Below are 25,535 nucleotides of genomic sequence, written 5' to 3'. Positions count from 1 at the left end.
CTTGAATATTTCAAACCGCTCTTTCGTAATTGTTGGATTACCCTTTACAATCTAAGAGTAGGGTTCCTCTTTGCCGATGATCTGAAATTTCACCCTTACTTTCCAGGCGGACAACGCGCTGCTAAACTTGCCCATGGCGCGTCTATTTATCTTCTTCATTGCCGGATCTTTATCTGGATTTTTATATTTGATTTCGTCCCTTCCCGGGAACAAGGATTCCTGGTGAAGATTCGTTAGGAGGGAGTGCTTCATATCTAGTATCTTCTTTAGTTTCGCATCATTGATGGTGGCGGTTGCCCGTAGGATGCAGCCTATTTGATTGTCATAGCACGCGCACGCTTCCGCAGGCTCTTTTGGTTCAAAATTGCCATCATCCACCTCTATGACCACCAGTCTATTAGTGATGAGCTGGTTTGGGCATTGTTGCCTCTTCGGTTTTGATTCTATACCGGCTTCGCCAGTCTCGGCGCCGGTGTCAGTCTCAGCTCCTTTATCAGTGCCGGTCACGATGTCGGTCTTAGTCTCGGATGTGATAGGTGGGCCCTGCAATAACCGTTTCCCATCGAGAATGTTCAAATAGGTGTTCGCCGCCGCGTAGACGTTGGAATCACCAGAACCCTGTGCTTCATCATTGCTAGTCATGTTTCCTACGATTAAATCTAGTCAATTAATTCTAGTCCTAATAAAATGAATAATGACATAAAAAAGACCAATGTTTTGCAGGAATGTTGATTCATTCCCATTGCTGCAAATCCTGGGCACTCGATATGTCCTAGTTTGTAGCACAAGTCATGCTGAAATTCATAGAAAATTTCGGCATGACCTTTCCTACAAATTGGACAAATAGAGTACCTGAAATTTGCCAGAACGGAAGCGAATCAACAGTACAGCAAAACATAGGCCACTCGGAATCATTACCTGCAAACAATAAAAGGCCAATAATTGAATATGGAACTGAACATCAATGACATATATCATATAACATCAATTCTGTTTTTTGTTTATAGCTAAATGCCATAGCTACTCTTTTTTATTTTTAGCTAAATGCTTTTGTTTTTTGTTTAAAGCTAAAAGTCTAGGAAGGGATCATCTTTAAAATAAAACTTGCCTAAATTCTTTTCCTCAAAAAATGGTGGTCTTTTCAAAAATCAAAAAACTTTGCAAGATGACCTCACTAAACACTTCTCTACCTAGGAAAGAACCCAAATTCGGTTCTAGCTATTCCTCTCTCTCACACAAACACATTATTTTCTCTAACCCTTCTCTGCCTAGGACAGAACCCAAATTGCAAAGGAACTCCATTTTCTCTAACCCTTATGACCTCACCAAAATTCCATAGTTCAAATAATTCAAATTTCATTTGAATGTAATTTGGACCAGATTCAGGTCCATAGTCCAAATAATTTTTGCTCTAAACCCTACTGCCCTAGTTAAACCTATTGCCCTAACTTAATTGTTGATCTCAACTAGTTTTTTTCTCTAACCTAGCTTGTTGACCTAATGAACCTAATGAACCTAATTAACCTAGCTAGTTAACCTAGTTTACCTAGATAATTAACCTAATTGAACTAGTTAACCTATCTATCTAGTTCTCTGTCCAATGTTTGTGCTATGCATGAGACAGAGAGGAGGGGTGGGGGCTTACAGAGGATGGCTCAGGTGGTGGCGAGGGAGGCAATGGTGGCGAGGGAGGCAGGGGCGTCGAGGGTGGCTCCAGTGGTGGCGAGGGCGGCTGCGCTGGCGTTGATGAGACCGCGCGGCTCCGGTGGAATTGGCGGCGGCTCCCGTGGCATCGACGGCAAGCGGCTCTGGTGGCTCCGGGGGCGTCGACATCGGCAAGAGATGGCGGCGAAGTGGGGAGATGGCGGCGAACTGGGGCGACGGTGAAGTGGGGAGACGACGCCGAAGTGGGGCGAGGGATTTGGGGAGAAATGGGGGGGGGTAGAGAAACTGCACGGGGGTTATGTCAAACATAGCGGTAGCGCTGGTAGGAAAAGGGTTATAGCTAAGTTAGCTATAGTTCTTGTTGCAAAACGCGCTACTACTATAGCTATTTATTTCCTTTTCTTTTCGTATTTCCTTTTCCCATTCTATAGCGGGGGTCTACAAAACACGATGCTGCTATATTATCTATAGTGCCCGTTCTGAACAGACGCCACTACTATGCCTTTCTCCTTTAATTTTCTTTTTATTTTAATTTTATTTACATTTTTTTCCTTTATACCTTTTCTATTTCTTTCATTTACATTTACTTTTCTATTTGTTTTTCATTTTATTTTATTTTCATTACCAGTAGCGTGTTCTACAAAAAACGTGTTGCTATAATAAGCTTAGCGGTAGCACGGTTTGCCAAGATCGCTACTACTATTCGTAGCCTACCGGCTTCGTAGTGGGAATTTTAGTATTAGTGCTTTCTCCTGAAGAAGCGCTACTGCTACACCAGTATCTGTAGCGCGGTTCATGTGCACGCGCTACGGGTAAGTAGCAGTAACGCTTTCTTTTAACAGGTGCTACTGGTAAGATTTTTTGTATAAGGTTTTCCCTAGTAGTGCAACCATTATGTGGCTATCAAAAGCGCCACTGGAATATTTATCACTACCACAATCATACACACAAAAAGGGGCAACGCCACCGTAGGGGCTTCTATGGGCGGCCGCCTCGGGTGGCTAGAAAGTGTGCACCTAGTTTGAGTCATCCAGGTTGGCCTAGGCTAGTTTTGTTCGTCCCAGCGCACGAGCAGGCAATGTAAAAAATGAAGAAAAATGTTTCAATTTGGATGGGCCAATAACGTAAGTGCAAGGCAGGCCCTATAGGACGCTTGTGGCCCAAACGAGCGCCTCCCACATCGATCGGCAGCAGGAAAAATCCCAATTCATTCGCCCCAGTCTCTAGTCTGGTTCGCTCCTAACCTAGCCGCCGCTGGACAGACCGACACAGCACTTCCTCGCGCCCTCGTTGGATGCCGGTCACCGGGCTTCAAGCGAATGGAAGGTCAAGAAGATAAAGATACAACCCTGGGTGTAGCCTGCGTGGGAGGCAGCAGCGGCAGCACGGGCATCGCATCGAGCTTGCGCAAACGGACAATTGCATCTTGCAAGAGCAGCATGCGCAACGAGCATGTACATCACATCCGTGATTATATCTAATTCAACTGTTCAATTTCTAGCCAGTAGTTAAACCTGACGGTGTTGTAAACATGCTTGTATGTAGGGAATCAATAAGAAAATAAAACCAATTTCTGCTTATTTTATAACTCCCCCAATCAATACTGAACTAACTGAACCTGATGTGTCTAGTCAAGTTTCTAGTGCAAACATACAAGCTCATGTTGTTCTTGAGCCTGAAGTGTCTAATGAACAGACTGCTAATGAAGGATTTGATGCAACCATTTTACATCATCCTGGTGATGAACATATAGTGTCTAATGAGGGATCTAATGCAAGCATTTTGCAAGCTCCATTGAAGGATTTAGTGTCTAATGATGATCTGCTATGTTGACAGAGACAAAGTGATTTGCAGGAATTGATGACAAGGAAATTAAAGTACATTTTCATGGCTTGAATTAACGTCAAGACCATCTACCAGAACGTCCCAGTATCATGACAACGTAGCATAAATACTTTCCTAATATGTTGTTTGAAACAATTCACATACTTATGTGGGGTAGATATATTGATATGCAGTTTGCGCACTGGTTATAGGTCTAACTAGTACAAATGCCCATGCGTTGCAACGGGCCAAAAAACACAAAATCTGCTTTGTGTGTGCAATTACGCAACATTGATTTTATTTTTTACTTCTTGAAAATATATTAATATTTTCTTTTTTATAAAATGGTTTTTTAAGACTGACATTTTTTAATACATGCTTTTTAAAAGAAATTAGATTTTTTTTTAAATAAGAACATTTTTAAATGCATCCATTTTTTGAAACATTCTGATACCTTTTTGGAAATATTGAATATTAAAATGGTGAACATTTTTTAAAGCAAAAACAATTTGAAGAATGTCCTTCTGTTAAAAACAACAAATTCTTTGTGTCTACATTTAAAGAATGGATTGTTGGTGTGTGGACCATTTAGTATAGAATTGAGAAATTCATAGTCATGTCCTTCGATGGCGCATCCTTCCACTTATACTATCACCGGATGGAAGAGAAGTTGTGTATGTGTTCTGAGTTTAATAACTAATCCAAAAGTTTTTTTTTCAATTTCCAAATAATTAACTGCAAACGAATTTACAAGATGTTGAACCGTCCACCTTCTTCATCTCTATCATGAACTTGGGCATGTTTCCGGCAACAAACTATGTCGTGTTCTTCCTCCATGGCTATAGAAATTTTAAAAACCGTTGTGGCAGTCACTGGTTGAACTGCCGGTTCATCGATTCATTCGCGACAAAGCACCTGAAGATTAAAGTTATTAAAAATAACCTTAGATCAAATGAGTACACATAATATTGGATGTAATATAAGTGTGCCCAAGCATAATTTAGATGTACCCACCAGGAGATTCAAAACAACACACTAGTAGAAAACGGGCCATTAGTACCGGTTTGTAAGGGCCTTTAGTGCCGGTTATGGAACCGGCACTAACCTTTCGGCACTAAAGCCCCCCCCCTTTAGTACCGGTTCAGCACGAACCGGTGCTAAAGGGGAACCACGTGGCATGAGCCAGCTCCGGGGGCCGGGAGCCCTTTAGTACCGGTTGGTAACACCAACCGGTACTAAATGGTTGTGGGTTTTTGTTTTATTTTGTATTTTTCAATTAAATTTGTGTTATCAATTTAATTTAGGATTGTTTTACGTTATAATGAGTTGTAGTCGTCATCATCATCATCATCATCGCATATTAATAAATAAATAAACTCTAGCTAGCTAAAAATCATCGTAGTCGTCTAATTACCACTATTTAATCATCATAGTCATTACCGCGCTAGCTATCTAATCATCATCAACGCTGGCTAGCTTAAAGAGGAAACATTCACTTTGTAACAGAAGCAAAGATATCATCAAGTTCAACATAATCGTCACCAAGATCGAAGTTCAGGACACGGACATGAGACAAGTACTAATTAAGAGCATGAACTAGTAGCTACTGATCCTGCTGCTCCCTCTCAGGTAGAATAGCATAGAACATGTATAGCTCTCCTGATTCATCATACTGGAGCATGCAAATGAATCTGTCTCCTAATCTTGGGTTACGCTTCTCCTTACTGCCCCCTAGTACTTCTCTGCGATCGTTAACAATTTTGCTCCAATCTTTCACTATTAAGCATTCTTCGCTTTCAGAAATCCTGAATGCACTCATGTGCAATGTAGGAAATCTTGGTCGTAAGCTAACCATTGACATGCGACCTTTTGTCTCGATCCACTGAGGCACAACTGTCATCGGAAGTCCCTGTTGAACAACATCGTATAGTAATTAATATACTAAGCAATGAAAGTTTAGCTTCAAAAATAATGTATGCAAAAGATGCACTAATTAAGGACAAATATTTAAAATCTTACCATCTTTTGATTATAGATGTGACCGTAGTTCAATACGATCACCATTGGTCGCACGTTTTGAGTACTAACATTTCTAAGTTTAGGAAAAAAATTTGTCTTGACAGTATTAAGATCCTCAAGCCATGAAACATAATGACTTATCTCCTCGCAGTTTAGTTGAGCCCCGGGGCAGTAGTAGGTCCTGTCTACCAAGCGCCGGACATGTTTGCTTGAACCGAAATAAGCTGACAATACAAATTAGTTGTCAACTATTTTTGAATAAACTGTATGAAAGACATAAACATATGCATGCATGGTTGAGAAAAACTCACCAAATGGTAGAACTGGAGGCGTTTGCACATCGACCCAGATGTCTATATTACCTTCAATATCATCTTCCGGACGAATATCAAAGGTGATAACCATATCAGGCTCAAATGCATAAGCCTTGCATAGTGCTTGCCAAGTTTTGCATTCAAAATGGGTGTATGTGTCTCCATTATATAATTTGACGTTGAAAGTATACCCATGCTCCGTCTTCAAGTAAACTCTCTTTACCTCCATATCATCTATAGCACTAAAACTTATCTTATCTAAGACAAAAATTCTTGCATGGCAGGGGATGCGCTAGTAGAATAGTGAAAATTTAAAAGAGTCAATTACACTGTTGGTGTCACAACTTGTCCTGAATGTTCAATTTGGTGCTACAAGTTGTGAGATACATCAAAGTGGTGAAAAAACTTGGCTCAATCGTTCGCATACGGTGCTTTTCTCAGTTTCGTACGAATCAAGCGCTGACTAAGCAAGACAGCATGGCGCGGGTCCCATTGGCAGTGACCAGAGGCTGTGGGCTGATGCGTTTGGCATGGGTTATCTCAGAAACCCCCTCAGATTTCACGTTTTTGACAAATAAGGCCCCGGGTTGGCTGTACACAGGTGGCCTTTCCTTATAACTGTCAGACAAACAACAAAAGAGAGCTTTCAAAGTTGAACATAACTTGCACAATAGCCCACTAGCTATGGACAAAACAGTACCACCTACAGATTCTTGGTTCGAGTCCCAGAACCATCATTTTTTTAATTTTATTTCTCATACTGTTAAAATTGTTCTAAATAGAATTTGCATAGCAAGGTTTCTGCATAACAGTTTCACGGAAATCATAAAGCAGAATATAGCATCATATCAAAAACTCCACATTTTTATTTCTCATACTATTAAAATTGTTCTAAATAGAATTTGCACAACAGTTTTACAGAAATCATAGAGCAGAATATAGCATCATATCAAAAACTCCACAGGAAGCATTTCTATATGAAATGAAGTAAAATTTCAGAAAAGAAAATAGTTTCATGGAAATCATAGAGCACAGGATAACATCATATCATCTTCACAATAATCATAGTGCAAAGGATAGCATCATATCATCTTCAGAGAAGTCATACATGAACTAATTTAGAGATGATAGCATCATATTCATTTGAGCATCCTACCAAAAGATATGTTCAGCTCCTAACATGTTTCAACTTAAGCAAAGGGCTAATTTAGTTCTAACAATCCAAAGAACAAAAGTTCATACATGAACTTGATTGCATTTTTTTCCAGTTCATTCATGAACTAATTTGATATGCAGCTTGCTCTATAAGGTCTGGAAATCATCAAGCCACTCCTCTTGTGGTGCATTTTGTGTCACTGGGACCTCCTCGGCTCGCACATATGATCTAGGTTCATCTGGTGGAAACATGATGTTCCACAGCCCAGCTCCTCCTGTTCTACCTCCTGTGTGACCTCTCCCAGTCCCGCTGGCACGACCTCTCCAAGTCCCTCTCCCACTAGCTATCCCAATCCCTCTCCCATTTCCTCTCACAGGTGCTCTGCCTACTCTCGTGACATTTCCCCTGTCTCTTCCAATTGCTCTCCTCTTTCTCCCTCTTGCATTTCCAGCTGCCTGGTAGCTTGCTTCAGGGACATCTTCAGGAATGTCTTCTGTCACCCCTCTTCTTCTAACCCTGCCTGTTGCCATTGTTGTGGTAACCCTGGGAGGGGGTATGCTATCTCTAGCATTTGCAACAAAAGCTGATTCTGGAAGAGGTCCATGATCCATTACTGGCACATATGCTCTCCTCTCCTAAGTATGAAACAATGCATCAATTTTCAGATAGAGTTTTGCATGGTGAAATCAGAATATAATGTTTGGTAGAAAAAAATCCTTACCATTTGTTGCATGAGAAACACCATTGACCCTGGTGTTTGAGTAGGATCCATGTGTGGGTGCACTGTATGTGGCATTATGTTCTGAAAAGAGTGCAAACAAAGTGTCAATGCTACGAGGCAGGGAGTAAAATTTAGAAAACATTATAGTAATTTTAGTTGCTTCCATCTTACTGAAATGATCGAAGGATCGTCATAATACTCTGCATCATCATCATCTCCATCATCTTCTGTAGGCTGAGGTGCATCTCTATTGTTCTCCTCCCACTTGTTGTGCCCTTTCTTATTGTGATCTTCTCTTCCACATAAAGAGCAATGCATGGACACACCATGCTTTGATAGCCTCTTCCCTCCATCTTTCATCTGCTTCTCCTCTGGATCTTTCTTCCTATTCTTCCTTGGTCTCCCATGACCTTAGTGTACACAGGTGGATATACATCAACTCCATACATCTTTCTCCAATGCTCCTTATCTCTCACTGGCTTTATGTTAAATCCATAAGCTTTTTTGTAAGTATCCACAAAGTAGCATTCATGTACTAGAGTTGCAGGATCTATTTTCTCCTCTCTAGCACAAGCTATTGCATGGTGACATGGAATTCTGGACAAGTCCCATCTTTTGCAGTCACATGTTTCCAGATTCAAGTCCACAATGTAAGAATGGTTCATTGACACAACTTTGAAAACCTTCTGGCCAGCTCCAAATACCATGCAATTAGCAGCCCAGTCAGTAAATTTGTCAAGTTTTTTCTTAATCTTAGGGCACAATCTACCACTCCATTTCCTATCTAGGGCCACTTCCTTCTGCTTGTTGTAAATCCGTGCTGTTATCTTGTTGTTTATGTTATCCACCATAGATAAAATTGGTAATTCTCTTGCTGGCAATATCCAACTGCCATAAGAAAAAAACATGTCAATGCAGTACAATAGAAACTGAAAAAGGAATATTGCAAAATTACTATTGAAGCACAATACTAAATTAGAAGCTAACCTATTAAATACTTCAGACATGTTATTCAGTAGAATGTCACATTTTGGAAAAGGGTTAAAAAAGGCTTTAATCCATGTCTTTGGAGGCCATTTCTCTACCCATTTGTATGCACCCACACTGTCGGCTAACATCTTTTCCATAGCTTTCATGTATGTAGGATTGTTTGTGGCTCTTGCAATTGCCCAAAGATTGTTCTTTAACTGTTCCCCCTTGTGTAGCTTATGGAAATTCTGGTACATATGCCTGACACAGAACCTGTGTTCAGCATCTGGCCAAACCTTTGCTACTGCTGCAATGAGACCCTGAACATCACATACAAGATTGACTATCAGATCAATATATGGTTTACACACTTCTAAATTAATAAAAGTACATGTAAAGTGAACCATCTCAGGAGTATACCTTCTGCTTGTCACTCATTATTGTGTAAGGAGAGGTGTTACAAATGTTTAGATCATCCTTTAGGCTTGCCAAAAACCACTCCCAGCTGCTAGTAGACTCAACTTCCACAATCCCAAATGCTAGGGGGTAGATGCAATCATTAGGGTCAATACCCACAGCTGTTAGAAAATTTCCTTTGTACCTGGTCTTAATGTGACATCCATCTACAAATATGATGGGTCTGCCTCCCAATAGCCATCCTCTCTTGCAAGCATCCAATGACCAGTATAGAGTTGAAAAGTGTCCTCTTGTCTGCTTAGTCTTGTCATCAAAAATTTCCTTTGTGCATAGGTAAAAATTGCTGCCAGGGTTTGTGGTCCTCAACTCCTCTCCATAATCCCACAAGTGCTTGAACTGGTCATCATCTTCACCTCTAATCTGCTTCACTGAATCTCTTCTAGCTCTTCCTAATTTGGTCCTACTTGGTATGAGATTGTACTCTTGCTGAACCTTCTCCTCAAATTTCTTCAAAGGCATCTTCTCATTGTCCCTGAACTCATCTCTAAATTTTTTGGTTAAAAATGGAGCAGTTAGACCTTTAAGGTTCCATGACTTAGGGCAAATGTGCTCATCACAATACTTCTTTATAATGAAGCAGTTTTTCCTGCTGTCCTTCACTGCTTTCATGTACCATGGGCAAGCATTACTGTATATTGCTTCAACTGTAGTGCTTGTGTTTCTTGTCTTTTTTATTGCAACTCTGTTTCTTATGCTCTAAGAAGTTATAGCATGTATGAGCTCCTGCACACTACCAAACACCATTCCTAACTTAAATACAGGAGCATTCAGATCTGTCTCTGGATTGAAACCTTTGAAATGGTACTTCAACTTGCCCCTCTCTTCTTTGGATAACAAGATGTGAGGGTCATCTAGAGCATCCTCTGCTAGCTCTGTTTCATAGTCACATGTTGTAACTCTTTCTCTGTGATCATCCACTTCTTTTTCTACATGATCTTCAAATAAATCATCATCCCCATCCTCTACATCATAGTCACTGTCAAAAAATTCCTCATCGGTCTCAGAATCTACTGCAGGTTCTACGTCTTCTTCGTCAACATCATCATCAGCACATCCCGAGGATGATCCTTCAAAAAACAATCCCCTTGACCTCCTCTTACTTCTCACAGTTGCAACCTTAGGTGAGGTGGCTTGTTCTTTTCCCTTGTCTTTCCTTGGAGTTATGACCTTTGGAAATTCAGGAACCCCTTGAACTACAACATCATCTCGTACCAAATTGTTCAGTGTATCTCCATGGTCTATGATCAGCAATAAGTTCTTGTGTTGTGTACTAGCTGCTATCATTGCAAGGCTGTCAGCATCACATTTCATTTCTTTCATTCCTTCACTAAGTGTCCTTCCAGGCTGACACCAAAACACTTCATGTTGTCCACTATCTCTGTCATACCCCAGCTGCTTAAGAAAATCTTCAATCCACAATATAGACCATGTGTCACTATCACAGCTATCAAACCAATCAACTTGATAGTCCATGTATGTCCTGTTGCTGCCAGCTCCACAGAAAAATCTCTTGTGATGAATCTCAACAGTGAACAATTCATCAAAATCACCTACAATGCATAAACATATTCAGATGACAAAGAACAGTTCATTACAATTATAATTCTGTTCAACAAGGCAATGCAAATATCTAGTTTTCAATTAACAGACCAGACAACAAGCCCTGTCAAGTATTCAATTAAAGATGCACATGTTATTTACAGTTAACCTGCTCAAATATTCAGTTAAAACAGTGTCGAAAAATTCAGTTATAGCAGTGTCGAAAAATTCAGTTAAAGCAGTGTCGAAAAATTCAGTTAACATGTGTCGACAGATTCAGCTAACAAGTGGCGACAAATTCAGTTAAGTACAGATTGGCAAATACAATATAGGGTTGTGCGCACATACACTGACTTGACTGAAGCACTCAGATTTTAACTAATATCCGATTTGTTCATGCAAAAAAGAAGGGGCTTCTAAACCCGTGCTAAACCATAGAGACAAACGACACTACGGATGAATGCCGGGGGGGGGGATTTTAACGTCATGCCATCTAAAAAGCATCCACGGATGAAATCAACACAAAACTCAACATTCGTCGCCGGTGAACCAACCGATGGAAACCCTACAAAAAAACAGGGGCTACAGAGGGGGAAAGTTGGGGCTGTGCTCACTGTATACAGGGGCTGCCTCGCCGGGAGCTCGCCGGCGGGGTTCCATCTTCGTCGACGCCGCCGATCAACGTGTCCTACAGATCGCCGCCGCCGCCGCCTTCAAACGATCGACAGGAGGAAAGCTCGAGGCGAGGGAGTCGAACAGGCAAGTCAATAATGCAGACAGGAAAGGCCACCTGTATACAGCCAACCCGGGGCCTTATTTGTCAAAAACGTGAAATCTGAGGGGGTTCCTGAGATAACCCATGCCAAACGCATCAGCCCACAGCCTCTGGTCACTGCCAATGGGACCCGCGCCACGCTGTCTTGCTTAGTCAGCGCTTGATTCGTACGAAACTGAGAAAAGCATCGTATGCAAACGATTGAGCCAAGTTTTTTCACCACTTTGACGTATCTCACAACTTGTAGCACCAAATTGAACATTTAGGACAAGTTGTGACACCAACAGTGTAATTGACTCAATTTAAAATTATAAGTTGAAGCAAATGAAGCATAAGTTTTGCATTCAAATAATAATTGACAAAGTGACTTACTGTATCAACTTCGAATGTCTCATCCAGCTTGATGCTGAAGCGCCTACCATCAACAAGGAAATTTTGGTCGCACAGGCCGCGCTGGTCTTCACAGTGTTCGCACAAAATAAAATCTTTTTCGTCGTCAGATGACATTTCCTATGTTCATATAGGTGAAACATTAAACACCTATATCTAGCCAAATATATATTCATCTAACATTTGACATTAATATATCTAACTATATATTCAATTGACATTACTATATATTTAACTTTTCTATCTAATTCATCTAACATTCGACATTAATCTAACATTTATATAAACTCAAAATATATAAAAAATTAAATAAACAGAAAAACTCATTAACAAATAATATTTTAATTAGATCATCAAATCTCATATACCTAAATTTTCTTACTAAAATAAACTAGTTATATTAATTATTCAACTAGTTATAATCTCATATACCTAAATTTTCTTACTAAAAATAAACTAGTTATATATTAATTATTCCACTAGTTCTAATCTCATATACCTAAATTTTCTTACTAAAAATAAACTAGTTATATTAATTATTCAACTAGTTCTAATCTCTAGTTCGACAATTTTTCTATCTAGCTAGCTAATTCATCTAACATTCGACATTAATCTAACATTCGATCATCTAATTAACTTTTCTAAAAAACAGAAAATAAGTAAAAAAAATGTGTGTGTGTGTATGTGTGTGTATGCATGTGTGTGTATATACGTGTATGTGTGTACGTATGTGTGTATGTGTGTGTGTATGCGTGTGTGTGTGGTATATGTGTGTGTGTGTGCGGCCCCGTACACCGCCGCCCCGTACGTACGAGCGGGGGCGCCGGCGTACGGGGTGGGGGCGCCGGTGTGTGTGTGTATGTGTGTGTATGTATGTGTGTGTATGTGTGTGCGGGAGCGAGAGAGAGACGTACGGCCGCGGCGATGGCGACGGACGGCGGTGGCGTTCGGGGCGGCAGCGCGAGACGACGACGACGACGGGCGGCGGCGGGGACAGCGACGATGACGACGGACGACGGGCGGCGACGACGGGATCGTGCGGCGCGCGCGGCGGAGGTTGGAGACGAAGTGGGGATGAAACTGAAATTTTCGTAAGAGCTATATATATAGGATGGGCCTTTAGTACCGGTTGATGGCTCCAACCGGTACTAACGGCCTATTTTCGCCAGGCCAAGCAGTGGGAAACGAAGGCTTTTAGTACCGGTTGGAGCCACCAACTGGTACTAAAGGGGGGGCCTTTAGTACCGGTTGCTGGCTCCAACCGGTACTAAAAGCCTTGCGCTGCCACCCAAAAGTTTAGTCCCACCTCGCCCGGCGAAGGGCAGCCGCACTGGTTTATAAACCCAACCGCGGCTACCTCTTCGAACTCCTCTATATAGCAGGCTTCTGGGCCTAATTAATTAGGGCGCGCTGCCCTGTGAGTCTGCTGGCCCTCCTGGGCCTGCATTTGCACACCCTAGGTCTGGTAGACCCACAGGGCAGTGCGCCAACAAATTTGTTATATAGTTTTTTCTTTTCTGCATTACTTATTTTATTTTATTTATTTTTGATTAGTTTTTATATAGTTTTTTCTTTTCTGCATTATTTATTTTCTTCTATTTATTTTTGAGTAATTTTTTTGTATAGTTTTTTTATTTTCTGCATTATTTATTTTTGTATAGTCCGAAACCCTGATACTCGGAAAGAGTTTGTCCAATTTGTACACGAAGTGCGTCCAATTTTTGCTGTGACCCTTTCTACTCTTTCGCGCATGCTATGCGGGTGATATGATGATACCATGCCAAGTTTCAACATTTTCAGGATTCATTTTGTAGTGATTTTCAATTTCACGGTCATTTAGCTCTCTAAACAATTAGGAAAATGACCGAAAAACAACAAATGATGTCAGAACATGTTGGAAATTGATGACGCCGCTTTAAATGTTGCATACTGAACACAAAAGAAGTCCGGAGTTTAAATAAGTTATTAAAAATAAAAAAGAGGTGCAATGCTGGTTAATTTGCTTCAAGCCATTCGGAATAGTGTAGACTGCACTGCACATAGCTCAGTGTAATCTATGCTATTCCGCAAGGCTTGAAGCTAATCAACATGTAGGTGAGCATTGCAACTCTTCGTCATTGTCTGTGCACTCACGGCTTATAAACCGCTCATACTGCCTCTCTCTTGGCGAGGTGGGACTAAAAACAGCTTGCCATAACCTCATTAGTAGTGGTAAGAACCGGCACTAAATGGTGATGGTGGGGCCATAGCCTGTCCGCAGGCTGATGCAGCCTCTTTAGTACCGGTTCGTGGCATGAACCGGTACTAAAGGTTTGCCACGAACCGGTACTATTGATCGCCGCCACGAACCGGCACTAATGTACACATTAGTGCCGGCTCTAATTCAAACCGGCACTAATGTGCTTCACATTTGATCCTTTTTCTACTAGTGACATTATCAAAAATATGAAGGTGTCAACCTTTTTGTATGTGCAAGTGCAACCGATGATGCTCATTTATTTTAATTGGTCCCTCGTCCCGGCCCATTCAAAGCAAACAACAACATCGTTTTTTAACTGTTTTCCTCATAATTTATGTTTCTTTCCTTTCCGCTTTATAAGAGCTGAATTTGCTCCTTTCTTTAATTCCTCATAATTCCATTTCTTTATTGGTCATATGAGAGCGAATTTTACTCCATCTCTTTCCTTCCCACTCATAATGGTATATTTCCTTTCTGCTTTATAAGAGGCGAATTTGCTCCTTTTAATTCGTTCTCTTTCCTTCCTGCTAATACTTTAGGACCCACTTCTTGAGTTGGCTTATTGATTCTAAATCATACACATATATAAATTGGCGATATATGGTGTAAAGAGGTGAGGTGGGATTATAATCGCAGCCTTTGGGTAGCTTGTATGGATGGGTCGTTTCCTACTCGACCTCCTGTAGGTATAGTAAATATGCACATGCATTGCGATGGGAGAAATAATATCTCTTTCCATTTCTCAATCTCAAGTACCTATGCATCATCTCAACCGGAGAACAGCACATATGCCGAGTGATATAGTCAGTGATGCTACCAAGATTCTGCCATTACGGCGACATTCTGATTTCCCAATTATACCTAGGCACATTGTCTCACCCTTAAATCACATTTTCTAGAACTCACACCTGCTTCCTTGCCTCGTCCCTATCTTAGCTCGGCCTCGTCGTTGTTGGCTTTGGCCTCGAGCTCCGCACGTGTTCCTTCCAAATTGAATTGCACCCCAAAAAAATTTAGTTGACTTACAAATAGCCCGTGCAAAACTATTTTGGGCCACTTATCGCAAAGAGTGTTGAGTGCATGCATGTTTTGACCGTCTAATCACTATCACCATCCCCGTCCTATTTCCACCATTTTCTAGTTATCATCAAGTTCATCTCTTCCCACATGGTCATCTTGACTCTTTCGTGCCTCTTTGTTCACCCCGACTCTATGTTGGATGCACCGTTAGAAAATAAATTTGAAACAATATAACTTTTCATGTGTCGAGGATAAGGATGCAATGATTAACGCATGGAAGGCATAATTTTCCAAAAAAATGACCCTTTAGTGAAGTGACTATGTGACCTGTATATTGTTGCTGCCAAGTTATGTTCAGGGTCAGAATTTCAAGTAAGTTCAAGTGACTAAGTGATGGTGTTCAGTCTTCATGGTTGTAAGTTCAAATAAGAGAAGAACTAAAATATACCAAATAGTGTAGCGTTTCTCACAAATTTAAATATGTTGCTAGTTGCTTAGATTCAACTTTTAGCCATGAATGGCAAGAAAAGTAGTTTCTCAACTCCCTAATAATAGCTGACACATCAAATACCATTCAATAATGTACACTGTAAAACAACTTCTAAATCTCGACATACTCCTTTGAGTATTTAACTGGCCACAACATATAATGTGCATTAATGGTTGTACGTTTCTACCAATAGTTTTTTGACAGAACCTATGCTTATATATAAATAGTGGATTACTTAACAAAGTCATTTGCATACACACCATATTGCCCACCTAGGTTTCAGAAAGACCTGACACTCTAGTGAGGGAAGCAAGATCATGAGCTACACAATTGCTACTTCTCTCAACTTTGAAGCACACACACGACTCACACATACTCTAAATCATCCCAGACTCGGCAAAGATCATACATGAGGTCGAAAGATCCTGATAGTTAGAGTTGATAGCATTGATAACTACTATATTTCTACAGCATTGGGAGAGGCTGCATTTTAGACCCTACAAGAAAGCTGCAGCATCAACTTCCTTGATGTTGTTTCAGATATTCAATACACATGTAGCAGAGAAAATAATTATACTGCGCTGATTTCGGGCAATAATACCTGCTGTAGCAACCCCGGTGTTTGGGATAAAAGATGCATCAATATTCACCTTAATCATACCTTTCTCAGGAGGCTTCTATCAAGGATTAGCATTAGTGATTTTGTCTTGTTTAGCAAAGGAATTACAGATTGCAGAAATATGCCTACAACAAGATTTGTTTCCCTTTTCCCTTGGGATCATCCTGTTGTAGTTCTCCATTAATCATCTTACAATTAACCAAGAACTCTACCGATCTTCGAATAGAACCTTTAGCATCGCCCATGGATGATGTCATTTCATAGATGGTATGCTCTCCACAATCTAAGCATCACAAGGCCTCTCTTCTCTTTGTCGACGCTGGCTAAAAGAAAAGTAACCAGTCTGTTCCATTATACATGCAATTTTTATGAGTTGACCATAAGGTTTAATGTTTCTCTACATTGGCTTTCCAAAATCTATCACACATTTGTGCATGATGGAAAATATGTTACACTGAATTTCTTCTGAGATGTAACAACACAAGAAGTAAACACAAGTAAGCAAACCTACCATTCAAGATTTGAATGAATTTGTAAAACAAATGCACAATCTAGGTTGCATCCACACCAACTAATAAATTCAGCCTCAAGTTTCAACAACGACATCAATTTGAAAAATCGAGAGGAAAATCCAAAGCCGCAAAATCCACTACCACAAATTTTAAGAATTTTATAGTAATATCTCTCTCAAATAGTTATTTTTATCAAACTAGAGATGATTAAGAACTTGTAGATTTCCCGTTACTAAGTTCTGTTTGGTGCTTGCATTGTCATAACAGCTAGCCTAGTTTATTTCTATTTAAGATTGGCATCTGACAAATCCCAGAACCATGTCAACATCCAGGAGTGGCACCGAGAGCAGGAAAGAATAAAATTGTATCCCTAAGATACATCTGAAACTTCATTGGAAAGTCTGCAATTCGACGAGACACTCTCACCATTTGATGAAATTGATGCAGCCAGTGTCATTGTCGATGGTGAAGGACATGTTTGTATTCCTCTCCATATTGCCAGTCACCATTCCAACGAGCCTGTCCTGCAGACAACCAACCTGGACAACCGCGTAAGAAGCCAATGTCGATGAACACAAAGCCGAGGAGATGCGTATAGTGGGCACTCACCTTGGCCGTGTCGACGCGAGCCACCCTTCTCGCTAGTGCCGGACAGCAACACACTACTAGGGAAAACCCTAGTAGTAGAGCGGGTTTTGATGCCATCAGCAGCGCAGGTGGCCGCGCTACTAGTACGATGCTACAGCTAATGTTTAGTAGTAGCGCGTGCCATACACGCGCTACTACTATAGACTATATCAGCATCGCTTTTCCGAAACGCGCTACTATTAGTTAGCTATAGAGGTTTCCTAGCCCCGCGCTATTGCTATACGTTTCATCATTTTCCCCAATTCTTACCCCGTTTCCGTTTCAATAAACTGCAATTTCCAGATACTAGGTACTACTACATATCAATTTCATAAAGCATTATAGGTACTAGGTAGTACTACTAGATAACAATTTCATATATAGTCAACATGCATCCTCAAGCAGTACTAGGTGATATCAACGACGATCACCATATGTAGTTATACATGAAATCGTCGACATCGAAGATGGTCATCATATATTGTTCTAGATGATATAGCCACACACACACATGTAGTTCTAGATGATATCGACGACGATCATCATCCTGAAGCCTAGGCGGTGGGTGTTCCTGATAGTAATTAGGATGGCATGTCCAACACGAAGATTCTTGCCAACAAGGAATCTCTTCCACCCAACCGAGTTTAAGTGTGTGCGACCGTCTGTGTCCATGCGGTAAGTACAGGTGGTGATGGAGCCCCTTGCTGTAAGGCGTAGTCCAGCTGAGCCTTCTTCATCAGGCTCGATTCCACAACTCACAGATAGGTTCTTTGGCAATTTCTGAATAAGAAAAACATATCAATTAATAAATAGCTTCACACATACTCTTGCAAATATATTTCTATCAAGTATAGATTTCTACACTATGAAAAGACATAGTACTACACATTTGTACTAATTAAGCATGGATTCTACTAATAAGTATATATGGATTATCTACCCTATTAATAGTTCCTTGGATTCTACACTAATAAGCATGTGATTAGACTCTACAATAAAGCATATCATCGACTAGATTCCCCAAAGCATATCATTGGACTCTACACTAAGCATATCATCAGATAATTTGCATTTGTAAGTATAACAATAAAGCATATATATATCATCAAATTTCTACAGTCAATATAACATACCATATCATGCCGATCGACCATGGTACTTGTCAGGAAGGTTACGAATGGCACCCCGACAAAGTCATCATGTGGAGGAATTATGTCCCATAGGTTGCACGCCTCCTCCTCGCTCAGCCTCATTCTTTGAGCTACGATGGCTTCATGAAGTGGGTTCTCATCATATTCATCGAGTGGGTCCTCATCATCTTTGTCATCTTCATCATCTTCATCATCATCTTCCAAGTTGATATAGATGACAGCCAGCTTGGGTCTTTCTGCTCTAAAGGAGAAGCTGATCAACTCACCACCAGTAAGGCACATGCGGGCGCGGAAACGGGCCCATCCATCTCCTCCAATCTACGACATATTGCGTCCTTTCTCGACCTCCATAGTGTACGGCCCCCCAGGAGCCTAAAATGTCACAGTGTATCATCTTAGCTTGTTGAATTTCAACCTCACATTGCATGGGGCAATCTGTGTAAAAAAGCAAAATGACACAATGCAGTAATGCCAACACTAAAAATAAAATAGTTGTTACATTTTGCCTAATTTCCTACCGCTGCATGACGAAAACTCGGCTGGAAGTAGATGCCGAACAGCTTGCCAGTTGCAAGGCTACTGGCGCACCTTAACTTGCATAGTAGACATGGTGGTGGTGGTGGCGCCATTTTCCTAAAGCAATATCAGCAAAGGATTAACGATCGACTTCACAGGAAAGAAAAACAGTAGCATGTGATATTTATGGTTCTTCTGCGAGAAGCAATTTGATGGACAATTATAATCCTAAGATCTAGTAACATATTAGATGACAAGGTACCACCTACCAAAGCATTTCGGTGGCACCTATTGCCGAAAAAACTTTTCACAAATATCTACCAAATCATGGTACCACCTACCAAGAAATTTCATCTAATTTGGCCCCTATTGCCTAACATAACTGATTAAAAAACAAGTGGGAAATTTAACTAAATTGGCACCTACATTTTGCCAAAAAATAACTTATTACCGAAAAAAGCATCTAGCTATCCATCTACAGAAAAAATAACAATAAAATGGTGCATACTAAATCAACTAGCCTACTAAATCAACTAAATCAACTAGCCTACTAAATCAACTAGCGTACTAAATCAACTAAATTAACTAGCCCACTGAATCAACTAAATCAAAATTTTGCATATGAACTAGCCTACTAAATCAAAATGTAACAGGGAGGAGGGGTTGTGGATGGAGGAGGGAGGAGGGAGAAGGAGCGATGACTCGATGAGGGAGAAGAGAGTAGGACGGAGGAGGAAGGCGGAGGGACGAGGGGACGGCCGATGGTGAGTGCAGGGAGGACGGAGGTGTAAGGCGGACCGAGGAGGGGCCGGTGAGCAGCGAGTGGAGGAAGGCCGGAGGAGGAGGCCGGTACCCAGTCTAGCGAGGAGGAGGAGATGACGGTGGCATAGAGGGTGGAGGGGCAACGGGGGAGGACCGGCGCTGGGGGTGGGAGGGTTGACGGGGAGATCGAGTGAGTGTGAGTGTGAGTGGATCGGATAGAGGAGAGTGGGGGTGGGAGATGGAATGGCTTAGCAGTAGTGTGCTATAGAGAAAGGCGCTACTGCTAAACAACCTAGCAGTAGCGCCTTTCATAAAGAACGTGCTACTGCTATGTGTCAGCATGTAAAAATAGACATAAAAAATACATTGATCATGAATGATCTTTTTGTGTACAATCTAATTTATCAACATGAGTCCTCACCGGTTTAGGAACCGGTGAAGACTCATATTGCGGCCACAAATTCTACATATAGAGTTCAATGAAGACTAAGTTCTTGTGAAAGTTTGAGAAGTAACATATTTAAGGTGGTAGACACTCTCTTCACGGAGCGAGGTGGGACTAAATTTTTGTAGTAAACTTAGCAGTAGCGGTTATTGTGGAAATGCGCTACTACTATGGTCCGTAGCAGTAGCGCTCTTCGTATTAACGTGATGCTGCTAGAACTAGCCTCGCGGCGGCATTGTGGCAATTATAGCAGTAGCGCGTCTCAGGGCAGGCGCGCTACTGCTACATTTATTTCAGCAACGAGTTTTGTGTGCGCGCGCTACTGCTATGTAGCAACAGCGCCTTATTTTAAAACGCGATGCTGGTAAGATTCTGTGTATAGGCTTTTCCGTAGTAGTGGCACAACGACGATCTACTTCATGGTGATGAAAGAGGGTGAAGACCACCACCGCAAGGAGGCTGCTGCTTGGGTGGGAATCGACAGCGGGGTGGCGGCGATGTTTGCCGCGGGAACCAAGCGGACGGTGTCAACCGGTGCCACTACCAATGTAATTAGAACACTTGTAGTCTTTCACTGAGAAAAGTGAAGATTACATCAAATAAAGCTGGATGGCAATTATATGCTTCGTGTATGGGCAGAATACAACCATCGGCTATTGTAAAGGGAGAAGACTGGATGCAATGTAAATCTCTCATCTCTTCAAACATGTCAACTGGAGTATTTCTCAATAATCCCTTGGATCAGCTCTGGAGTCAAGATTGCAACAATTAGCAAAAATGAGCTACCTACAAATGACCATGAAACAAAGCAAAAAATGGTGTTGCAGTGCACTGAGTCTTTTTAGCAAACACGTGGCGTGCACCTTGCGAGTTGGTGGTTGAAGTCGATGGGGGCAGAGCAGCACTGAACTGCATGCAACCTGGGCAACGACCATCGAACTGCTTCATCCATCTATGTGTGATGGGAGGAGTAGGTGCTCCGGCCAGGTGAAGAAGAGCGTCGGGGAGGAGAGGAATCGGCACCCGTCGGCTCACCTGTGATTGAGAGGTGAGGCATACGATTTGGAACTTTCTTTTGCCGCCACTGGAGCATGGGACGTCGGCCAAGTGAGGAGGGAGGGCGAAAGCCAAGAGAGCACGGTAGCGTCCTTGGAAGAGGAACACGCGGGGGTTGGCTGGTGGTGGAGGACGACGGCGTCGAGTCGTGGGAAGACAGAGGGGTTGGGGGAAGGTGCGGCACCGACAACGAGTGTCGCTGGTGGTGGAGAGCCGCAGAGTAGGGAAGGCGCACTACAGAGGGGCGCTGGTTGCGGTGGCGTGCGACGGCATGTCGTGGGCGGGCTGTGGTGGCGCGTGGCGGCGGTGGCGGCACACGACAACGTGGTAGGGGTGGCAGTGCGCGGCAGATGGAGATGGAAGGCAAGTTCATTGCGTGGTTTTCTTTGTTTCTTTTCTCTCGTCCGAACAGGTTCGGTTGACTTATTAGATGGACTGTGGGTTGAATACCTAAACATTGTAGACTTTTCTACATCAGTGAAGTCGGTAAATTTAGTACCACCTTGAATATGTTTTAAATTCAAATTGAAAACGTAAAATCACGAGAAGAAGTGTATTGTGACGGTGAACCCACCGAGTCAATCCATGCTTTATTATTAGGGAAAGATTACACTTTGATATTTTCAGCTAGAGAACAAATAATTCAAGAAAGTAGTCCTTGTACACCATGTTGCATTTTGTGTTTTTTGGTGCTTACATCATGTAGTGTTTTATAATCTGGAACTACTTTGGATCATTAGCTGGTTTTCAAAGTGCATGTAGCTTCACATTTCTCAAGTTATGGTGATTTCTGGAGTGCAAGTGCCTTCATATTTTTTAAGTTAAATTTTTGCCCATGGTAACTTGAATTCATGGATCCGCCACTGCACACAAATCATACACGCAGGCTAGTATGAATTAAATGAAACGCAGGGACTTAAGCTAGCTCGTTGTACAGGCTCACTATAGTTGTACTTGCGCTTGGGATGTTCCATGTACAAGACCATGTTACAACTTGCTTGGGTGTGCAGGCCTTGTGCTCCTTGCATCCCCCTTTGCACTTTTGACACGGCGAATGGTTGATCAAATAAGAGGAATCGACCTTGCTGTTGTACCGAAGGACAGGTACTTACAAGGTTATACCGGTGTGCAGGATGTGTACCAGATCCCTTAGCACCGTTATGCTTCGGTAAAAAATGGTTTTACTTGTTTCAGATGATATCTCTAGAAGAAATAAGAGTTAAAGTCAGAGTTTCATAGGTGTGTAAGCTAAGAGAGCATTAAAAGGATATCCAAACATCGCCGGAACAATGCACAAGGGAGTGATATGTGGATACCTAGTTCGGGCCGGCGTTTTGGCATGCTCGCCTAGATAGAGTGCGGGTCGCTTCAGAGCCGTTGAGGGTGATGTGCTGGCGTTGGCTGGCCACGCACAGATGCAGATCTTGAGCGGTAGTGGAGCGCTGCGATGTGGTGGACAAGACCGTCGGTGAAGCCCCAATGGACTTGGGGGGTGGAGGTGCGACGACGTGCTCGGTGAAGTAGCCCCGGTGAGGTGGGAGACGGCGCCTGTGAAGCGCACTTGATGCAGTGGAAGTCGGTGTCTGTGAGGCATTTTGGTTGCGGCGGCCGACGTTATCGATGGACCACCCAGTGTGGTGGACGAGGGTATAGATGAGGTAGCTCCGGTGTGATGGTGAAGTGCGACTGTCCTATTCATCGGCGTCAGCGTCTGACACAGATTTGGGGAAAGAGACGAGACGAGGGGCGATTCGAACTTTGCTTGGATTGGCGGCGAATTAGGGATTTGAGCGCTCTGAGCGCAGAAGGGGACGGTGGAGAAGGGAGATGTTGCAGGGCTCGAATTGGGGCTACTAGATATTTCAATCCGAAACGTGGAAGCGCGAACTTATTTGGTCGTTGTTCTTTTGGGGGGGGCGAGGGGGTGGCTAGGTGCTAGCGTCCGTACGACACACATGACCACGACACAACCCTGGTCTGCCTGGTGCGCCTACATTTGAGAATGAAAATGAATCTTCTTTCATTTGCAGACAAATCTGTATGTATTACCATGCCTGTGTTTTCCTTGCAAATAATTAGTCATTCAAAACGAGATACCATAAATTAATTAATGAGGAGTTATTTGAATTATAGTGTGCGTCACATAACGATCACCAATTCTAACGTCGATTTCGCATTTCACTGTATCCATGCTACTTTTTCTAATACAAATTCATATGTATAAGATGAACACCATGGTAGTGAGAAAAATTTGGATGGATTCAAACATCCGACCTACAAAATAGCACAACAATCGAGTCAATGTCAATCTTTCCAAACCTAGTATGGCACGAATTCGAGATAATTATGGAAGCCATATGCATGGTCCTTAATTCAAATCTTACAATGAACACTAAATTGAAACATCGATATTATGTCTCGTACAATCTACATTCAAATGTTGTTTTTAGCCCCACCCCCGCTTGGCACACATGCTACATACTTCCTGTATCGATCAATCTTCCTCTCCTAACCACCTTAGGAAGCTATCGGTTTTTGACATACATTCATTCTTTATCTCCATGTTTCGATCTCTAACTCTCTCAACTCTACAACCCCCCTTTTCCACTCTGTTACCAAATGTATCTCTCTCACACACCCGCCATTGCACTCCATGCCGAGCTCTCTCTCTCTCTCTCTATTTCTCTCTCCCTCCCACCCTCTCTCGCTAGATACATGCATTGCCTATCTAGACCCCCCCTCTCGTGGTCACTCTCTCGAGACTGTCTCACTCTTTCTTCCGCACGGCGGCCCACACTCGCTCAATCTTGCTCACTTTATCCAAGTCTCGATTAACCTCGCTTTATCTCACACAAAAATGATATATCTCCCTATTCGGGCCTCGATCGACACACTCTATACTTCTCAAGCAGATTTTCTATCTGGGTCAGTCCATCCAAGTCGCCCCCACTCTTTCGACCTCATGGCTGGCCACGCTCGCTCAATCTCTCTCTCTCTCTCTCTACGTATGTCTCGATTAACCTCGCTCTTTCTCAGACACAAATGATATATCTCCATGGTTGAGCCCAATTCAACATATTAATATTTTACACTCTCCCATGCACATTGTCTATTTAGTTCACTCTCTCCAACCCGTCTCACTCTTTCGATCGCACGGCGACCCACACTCGCTCAATCTCTCTCCCTTTATCTATGTAATCGATTGACCTTGCTTCCTCCCATGCACAAAATATATCTACATGTCTGTGACTGGATCATCTCTCAAGGTCTATCTTACAGTCACCCTTCCCAAAAGCTCAATTTGACAATATCTCTCCAGAGCATATATATCTTTTCAACGAATGTCGGACCACACTCAGTTTGTCTCTCTATCTATCCGTGTCTTGATTGACATTGATTTCTCACACCATATCTTCCACACATTGAAGCTACCTCTCCATCCCTCGCAGAGCGGGAGCTATTTACATTGCGAGGGGGACTCCAACCTTGGATTAATTTGTGAAGGCATTTATTCCGGTGGGTTTAGATTATATTTTCGTAGCATTCGGCCCACAACTACTCCAAACATCGTTGGAACCCCCGCACCTCCCCCAATTGAATTACCTCTGGCTCGGTCATCAGTCTCTCGCACGTCCTTTCTCACCTTCCACTTCACACCATGGTATTTTTGCAACAACTCTGTTGTTCTGTTTAATTATTACAAATAAGCTACAAAACTACACACCGATAGTCCACCTGTAATGGAACAAATTTTGACCCACAAATTAAAGTGCTACAAACTACATAATGAGGGGCCCACCGGTCATGGAACAAATTTGGACCCATATATAAAGTATAAATTAAAAATGAAAAAGGACGAGGATCGAACATGCGACCAGGGCCTTCAAGCCGCACGTCAATAGGCAACATAGTAGCAACATTTGTTGTATCCTCGTTTATTGATATAATGTTCTTATATTATGACAGCCTATTTAATGGATAACAAGTTTTAATAATAATTTTAGTACATTAGTGGGACTGGCTCGTTAGCACGTACTATTCACCTTCACTTATTGGTGGGTTCCATGTCTGCTCTCTCTCTCCCCCCTCCCCTTCTACATTTAGAAGCACAGGCAAACACGAAGAACGCGCGGGCGATGTTGCCATTGACCTTATCTGGACGCGTTCAGAAGTTACGGCACTAGTTTCACGTACTAGTAGTATTATACATGTAACAAGTTTAGGAACAAAAGTGACCATGACACACAAG

General features: G+C 42.1%; 2 protein-coding genes across 2 annotated transcripts; both read right to left on the bottom strand.

The window, feature by feature from the left end:
• Positions 1-7,124: 7,124 nt before the first annotated feature.
• On the bottom strand, positions 7,125-7,750 carry LOC147975691 (uncharacterized). The gene is made up of 2 exons (XM_087519665.1): positions 7,700-7,750; positions 7,125-7,613 (listed from the first exon to the last, which is right to left on the bottom strand). The coding sequence occupies exons 1-2, from the start codon at positions 7,748-7,750 to the stop codon at positions 7,125-7,127; spliced, it is 540 nt and encodes a 179-aa protein (XP_087375791.1).
• Positions 7,751-8,055: 305 nt separating this feature from the next.
• Positions 8,056-11,344, bottom strand: LOC147975690 (uncharacterized). The gene is made up of 4 exons (XM_087520539.1): positions 11,299-11,344; positions 9,089-10,695; positions 8,687-8,988; positions 8,056-8,587 (listed from the first exon to the last, which is right to left on the bottom strand). Exons 2-4 carry the CDS (start codon positions 9,752-9,754, stop codon positions 8,056-8,058), a joined length of 1,500 nt encoding a protein of 499 aa, XP_087376665.1. The 5' UTR covers positions 9,755-10,695; positions 11,299-11,344.
• Positions 11,345-25,535: the final 14,191 nt, after the last annotated feature.

Source organism: Triticum urartu, chromosome 4A, assembly GCF_056163025.1.
Source record: "Triticum urartu cultivar PI428250 chromosome 4A, HENAU_Tu73, whole genome shotgun sequence".
NCBI classification, from domain to species: Eukaryota; Viridiplantae; Streptophyta; class Magnoliopsida; order Poales; family Poaceae; genus Triticum; species Triticum urartu.
This window is presented reverse-complemented; position numbering and strand designations above follow the sequence as displayed.